This window comes from Panthera pardus, unplaced genomic scaffold (genome assembly GCF_024362965.1).
Source record: "Panthera pardus isolate Hobbes unplaced genomic scaffold, ASM2436296v1 HiC_scaffold_7, whole genome shotgun sequence".
Lineage (NCBI taxonomy): Eukaryota > Metazoa > Chordata > Mammalia > Carnivora > Felidae > Panthera > Panthera pardus.
The window spans coordinates 1,937,226-1,944,069 of NW_026527002.1; the positions used below are offsets into that span (position 1 = coordinate 1,937,226).

A 6,844-nucleotide genomic window follows, 5' to 3' on the forward strand; every position below is an offset into this window, starting at 1 on the left:
TTAAGCGTCCGACTTCAGCCAGGTCACGATCTCGCAGTCCGTGAGTTCGAGCCCCGCGTCGGGCTCTGGGCTGATGGCTCGGAGCCTGGAGCCTGTTTCCGATTCTGTGTCTCCCTCTCTCTCTGCCCCTCCCCCGTTCATGCTCTGTCTCTCTCTGTCCCAAAAATAAAATAATAATAATAATAATAATAATAATAATAATAATAATTCCTTTGGGGTACCTGGGTAGCTCAGTAGGTTAAGTGTCTGGCTTCTTCAGCTCAGGTCATGATGTTGCAGTTCATTAGTTCAAGCCCTACGTCAGGCTCTGTGCTGACAGCTCAAAGCCTGGAGTCTGCTTTGGATTCTGTCTTCCTCTCTGCCAGTCCCCTGCTCACGCTCTGTCTCTCTCTCAAAAGTAAACGTTAAAAAAATTAAAAATAATTCCTTTATTTCTGAAAATCTACCTTTGTAGAATATTTAGATATGTAATATTTGTAGGATATTTAAATATGTAATATTTCTAATGTAGAATATTTCCAATATTTATTCTTAATTTTATACTAACATATTGATGACTTTTATATTAAAATTTTTTTTTAATGTTTATTTATTTTTGACAGAGACAGAGACAGAGCATGGGGGGGGGGGGGCAGCGGCAGAGAGAGAGGGAGACACAGAATCTGAAGCAGGCTCCAGGCTCTGAGCCGTCAGCACAGAGCCCGACACGGGGCTCGAACTCACAGACTGCGAGATCATGACCTGAGCCGAAGTCGGACGCTCAACCGACTGAGCCACCCAGGCGCCCCAAATGCTGACTTTTATATTTTAAATGCTACATCTATATCTATGGAGGGATTGAGAGACAGAGGTATCCACCATAGAAAGGAATATACCTTATTAATAGAAAATGTAAGAGCATGCTATGAGTCCATTGGTCTTCCCAGTAGCTCCCTTCCAGGCTTGGTCTGGTGTAGGCATGACCCATGGAAATCAACCAGAACTTGCCCTCCAGAAAATCACGAAGAAATCCCGGGAAATTCGCAAGGGAAAAAGACAAGGATAGCTTGACCATGTCTTAAGAGAGCAGAAGGACTCAGATAATGCAGCTAAAGCAGAAGGCAACTAATGAGAAAAAGCCTATGCAGACAAGAGACAAATGATGACTCTTTGGAAAACCTGGGTGCTATGCCAGCTAGGCGTATCGCAAGCTCTATGGTCAAAATTTTCCGGCACAAACAGTCACATGTTATGGCATATCCTTACAAAACTATCTTACACTTAAAAAAAAAAAAAAAGTAATACACCTTTTTCTGAAAGTCTTTTTGACTCATTGACAATTTAATCAATTTTAATTCATGAACTCATGATCCAGGAGTAAATTATTTCAAAACATGCTGCTTTGCTACTTCAGAGTCTATGCATAAACAATATATCTGTGTTTGCCAATTCTTTCTTTGTTTACTGATTGTTTCCTACAGAGGCCAGCATTTCTTCAGTTAGCTCTTTAAGTGGCTCTGATTCTGTTAAAGTCATACCTGATGACAAATCCCAACAAGGTATTTGATTTATTTCTTATCAGCATCATCCTCATGATTTTCCTTTGTTTTTAATCTTTCAAATGTGTTTGGTAAGGAGATAATATGACCTCTATTTGATAGAGTTACCAAAAGTGGCAGAATCCGACTGGTGGTTTAAATCCTTTTTCCATTCTGAACCGGAGCTTACAGATGTAAGAAGAAAAGATCTGTCTGCCAGTAGGTACGTTTTAGGTTTTGTTTGTTTGTTTTCTGATAAACGTTTTGTATTTCCTCTTACATGAAACAATATAAATGTAGGTGGTAATTATGATGTTAACCAATCAAGATAAAGCATAGTTGTTTCTTGAGAGTGGTGAAGGCTTCACTCTAAAGCATACTTGAGGCATTGAGATGGATAAGACATTTGCCCCCCCCCCCCCCCATTTTGTTAACCCTCAGCCAAATCACCAGTACTCTTTCTAATACTGTCACTAAAGAGAAATTGAAAAGCCATGTGCCAACTTTTACCATGGTTTAGGGAAAATAGATTGGGAATCAGAGGCAAGGTTCTAAATTTCTTTCTCCGATACCTTCAGGAAACAAATAACAATTATCTACTCCAGTGAAAAGGAAACATGGCTCCCTGGAGAAATAGTTGGTTCCAGACAGGAAAGGACAAGGAAAAAAAATGAGCCTGGCCCATCCTATGGTGTGAAAGAGAAAGAAAGGCTCAAAACATGATGTAGTCTGTCAAAATGACACAGGAACCAATTGGCCAAATCTGGGACAATTTCAGCAACAAAATAAAGATAGTAACAGGTAATTGCCGTAGAATAAGATAAAATCTGTTCATCATCATTGATATACATAAATAATTAAATGAACAAATGAGAGAGAAGGGAAAGCTCTTTATTGCAGAATTCTAATTAATAAATGTAGAAAGAATGATGGAAATAGAGAATTACCATTTGACATATATTACAACAATAATTGTTCCAGGCAAGGATTATCCATAGATGCTAAAACAAATGGAGACCAGTATGAAAAATTAGGTCTTCTCAGAGTGTCTCCCCCAAAATACTTATTAATTACAAAGAGGAAAATTAGTAAATTTCCAATGGAGAAAACTATCAGATACAACCTTAACAAAGCAAACAGAAAAACAATGATTTAATTGCTGTCCTAGACAACCTGCTTTAGTCCCACTGCTGGTTTTGATTGGCTTCTGTGTGGCACCAATTTCTAAATAGGAGATTGAATTGGTGGGTTTGCGTTCAAGTGTTTCTACACATTTTGAACCCTAACACACTGAGTAGTATAGTTTTTATTCTAATGGGTTCTAAAATACTTATTTTTTTTTAGACACTTGACTATGACTAGCTACTAGACAGAATAAAAAGAGTAAATTATAATGGATTTCATGGGTCCTAATGTTAATATGTAAAGATTTTGATGAATATGATAAATTCGAAATAGAATCAATTATATATTGACACACTTAAAAATCAAAGACAGAGAAATCAAATGAGGCTGCTTGTTGAAAACATGTATTTTTTACTCTCTTTACCAAGTATATTAATTTGAATTATCTAGGTAACTTTCATTTATTTTTCCACTTTACTTTGACTACGAAGACAATGTAATGTACGGGTAAGCATTTCTCAGCTCTTTGTGTGTAGCAATTCGGTGAAGGCCGTCCTAATATCTCACCACTTTACGCAGCTCTCATAGTTGATTCTGACGATCCAGAAGATCCTGCCCGCTGAGCTGCTGTATCTGTGAAGCACACCTTTCAGTACTAAGCTATTCCAGGTGACTTTCCTTCATTATAGGAAGACAGAAACCTGCTGGAGTTCGCATTTCCCAGACAGGATCTGCAGACACCCAGACAGCGAAAGTTTAGGCAGTTTCCTCAAAACACAGACGATTGTGCAAGTGGCATCAGCAACGTGGAGACTATCGAGAAGCGTGGCTTTGAAAAGTAACGAGTCTTCAAATGTAGTGACTTGTATGAAATAAACTTTTCCTTACCCATGTGATTTTTCAAAGAGTGTTTAAAAGTTGTTATTTTCAGTTTTCCAAAAAATTCTTAGACTCTTTATATGTCTGTCAAATGATTATGTCTTAAAAGTGAAGCGTTGTGCCTAACGATGGTCGGAAGGGCGTTGTACTCACAAATGTAGAGAACAGTTGCAAAACTGTACTTTTAATCACGAACATTGGAAATAGAAAACACACCCATAGATACATCACCTGTTACAAATGGATTGCTGCAGGGGCGCCTGGGTGGTTCGGGAGGTTAAGCGTCCAACTCTTGATTTTGGCTCAGATTATGATCTCATGATTTGTGTGATCGAGCCCCACATCGGGCTCTATGCTGTCAGTACAGAGATTCTCTCTCTCTCTCTATCTGCCTCTCAAAATAAATAAATAAACATTAAACATTTTTGAAAAATATATCACTGTATAGATAACTAATTGGTTATTGTGTAGACTTTAAATTTCATAATTTTAAATAATATTTAACAATATGGAAAATCATGATAGAAAGTTGAGTAAAAAGGAGGATAATTTATTTGTGATATGATTTTAGTTGTTAGAAATGTACATATTCATAATAATAGTTTCAAAGGAAATACACCAAAATGGTAACAGTGGGTGTTTCTGGAGATGGGATTATAGGTGATTTTCATTTTTTTCTTTATATTTTTCTGTGTCTTCAAATTTTCTAATATGATAAGTTTTGTGTCTAATTAGAAAATAATGAGTGACTGGTCACATTTCATGAATATGAATATTTCCTACATCGGCTAGAATAGTTAGTCCCTACTTTCCTCAATATGGGGTAGATAATAGCAAGAGTTGCAGTTGAAAAGTTTCTGTATACTGCTTGTAAATATTTTTCAATGTGAAATGTGAGGCTTCAGAGATTTGGGGTGGTTTGGGGTGCCTGGGTGGCTCAGTTGGTTAAGCGTCTGACTTCGGCTCAGGTCATGATCTGGCGGTCCGTGAGTCTGAGCCCCGTGTCGGCCTCTGTGCTGACAGCTCAGAGCCTGGAACCTGTTTCAGATTCTGTGTCTCCCTCTCTCTCTGCCCCTCCCCCACTCATGCTCTGTCTCTGCTCCATCTCTCTCTCAAAATGAATAAACGTTAAAAAAAATTAAAAAAAAAAAGAAATTCGGGGTGGTGAATTCACTGAGGTCAATGTCACTAGTTTTATGTGACTATCGTTGCATTAAACACCCTGTAGAGCACACATGGTTTTTGGTAAAACTGTCTTCCTGCCCAACTGTGTTAACATGAGAAAAAATATCAGGACTGACCATTTACTGTGCTGGAGACAACTGAATAATTTTTTCCTACTCTTTCCAAATGGGACATGCATTCCTTCAATTCTGTGTGTCTCTATCACTTTGCTGTCAATGAAGGGACTCATATGTCACTTTGGCCCAGTAGCACCTCATTATTTACACATTACTGCTTTTCTGGTGTTGCCCACCTACGCATTTTATGTATTTGTAGAGACTAATGACATGTCTGGGCTCTGTATTTCATTTGGCTTTACTGTAAAATTAAATTACAGAGATTGAAGACTAAGTGTTTTTTTTCTAAAGTTAGAGAAAAATGTGATGAGACTAACATGGTAAATTGTGGGAGGTTTTGTTTTTACTTTAAGATTATCAACAAATTCTTTTTTTCTTGGACACTTGGTATATGTGTGAATAGATTCCTTGTTTAGGTTACTCGATGAATTTCCTCAAATATGTTATCAAGTTGACATTTGCTTTGTTCACCAAGAAATATAATGTTCATTAAATTACATTTTGCCTATGCATTTGTATATTTTGAATGTGTCAAAATTACTGCTTTTATATTAGTTTGACTGGTGTTACTGCTGCTGAAAGTTGTTATTGTTTAAAGTAGTTGGATTTTACACAATATTTTAGTCAAATATAATGAGCATATTAAGCATTTTAGAGTGGCTAATAATGCACATATATATGTGAGAATGGATGGGTAGAGAGATAGAAAGAGAGGGAGATAGACAGGGATCCTAAAAAATAAATATATGAGGAATCTTTCAGAAAAGTGACATTAAAATGAATTAAAAGATGATTAAAGATTGAAAGAATTGTTATGTGCTATCCCAGGGTTTCTACAAAATGAGAATGATATAAATAAAGAGAACAAAACATCTTCCAGTTAATTGCTTCTAATGTAATTTTCCTACAATTCAGACACTTTGAGGCTGTGTTTGAAAAGTACTTCACACATAGATCTCAGTATAGCTGTGTTATTTTAGTTAAAACACCTCCTGCCTGGCTTTGCTGCCTAATGGTTAGATAATAAATAGTGAGGGCTAAATATATTTTAAGAGTGTCATAACTCCCTATAACTTGAGATGTGCTATGACCATTCTGATTCAATATTATGAAATGTTATTTGACTTGGCTGTATTAAATGCAACTAGGTTTTGGCAACTTTTGCTCAGGTTCTGTGAAATTATATGTTACGATTCCAGTAATTTGCTGAGATATGATTTTGATAGCAGATTCCCAGTTATTGACCCTGTATCTTCTACAGATAAAACCACCAAGAGCCAATTCATCAATTCTTACGAGAGTTAAAGACCTCTAGCTGGATTTTAAACCTACTTGGTGCTTCATACCTTACGAAGAAGCTTGGGTCGTAAGGAACAAAATTCAAGAATTCCATTTGCCTATTAAAAAGGGATGATGGAAAAATAATTGTCTAAGTTGAATGGAGTAGCTAGTTTAGATTTTATTTTTTATAATTTTTGGATCTACCCACTTATTTGCTTTCCCACTGGCATTACCCAAACCCAGACTTTTATCATTTCTCCCAAGGAAAAGGGCCATGACATCCTTTGGTCTACCTGCAGTCTTTGTTAGGTCTCTTCAATTGAATGTCCTCTACAGATCGGTCACAATCATCTAACAAAACACAGATCTGCAATACTCTTCTGCGAATACACATTAACACTAGCTTGCCCACCGTATTCAATAATTCCATTATGTTCAGGGTACAGTCACGACTCACACAACACCTGCCCCCTCCCCCCCCCACACACGGTATCCTAACCCATGAAGATCTGATCTCCACAGCAAGTCTCATATCTCGCTCCCCAAAGCTTCCTGTGTTCCAGCTGCATCAGATTTCTTTCCGTTTCTCACATACGTCAGCTTCTCTCTTGCCACAGGGTCTTTCTCCAGCCTCCTCTCTCAGCTTGGACTCTACTCATCTTTTAAATAGGGGCTCAAAGCTCTTCCTCAGAGAAAATGTCTCCAATCCACTTAAGAGATTAGACTTTTCAGTATAAGCTT

General features: G+C 37.3%; 2 protein-coding genes across 3 annotated transcripts in view; both read left to right on the plus strand.

Annotated features, from left to right (window-relative positions):
• Positions 1 to 5,330, plus strand: part of PPDPFL (pancreatic progenitor cell differentiation and proliferation factor like) — a 146,349-nt gene extending 141,019 nt beyond the window's left edge. The window contains exons 5-7 of one of the 2 annotated variants that reach the window (XM_053896077.1): positions 1,461 to 1,538; positions 1,641 to 1,740; positions 3,222 to 3,533. In XM_053896077.1, the coding sequence (XP_053752052.1) occupies positions 1,461 to 1,538; positions 1,641 to 1,740; positions 3,222 to 3,234 (191 nt within the window). In that variant the 3' untranslated portion in view covers positions 3,235 to 3,533. Of the gene's footprint in view, positions 1 to 1,460; positions 1,539 to 1,640; positions 1,741 to 3,221 lie in introns of both variants that reach the window. The other variant, XM_019428898.2, reaches the window with a different exon arrangement.
• Positions 643 to 1,451, plus strand: LOC109254747 (small EDRK-rich factor 1-like). Its single transcript, XM_019428900.2, is given in 2 exon segments — positions 643 to 1,035; positions 1,037 to 1,451. Coding segments are annotated over 2 exon segments (237 nt in total). The 5' UTR covers positions 643 to 904; the 3' UTR covers positions 1,143 to 1,451.
• Positions 5,331 to 6,844: the final 1,514 nt, after the last annotated feature.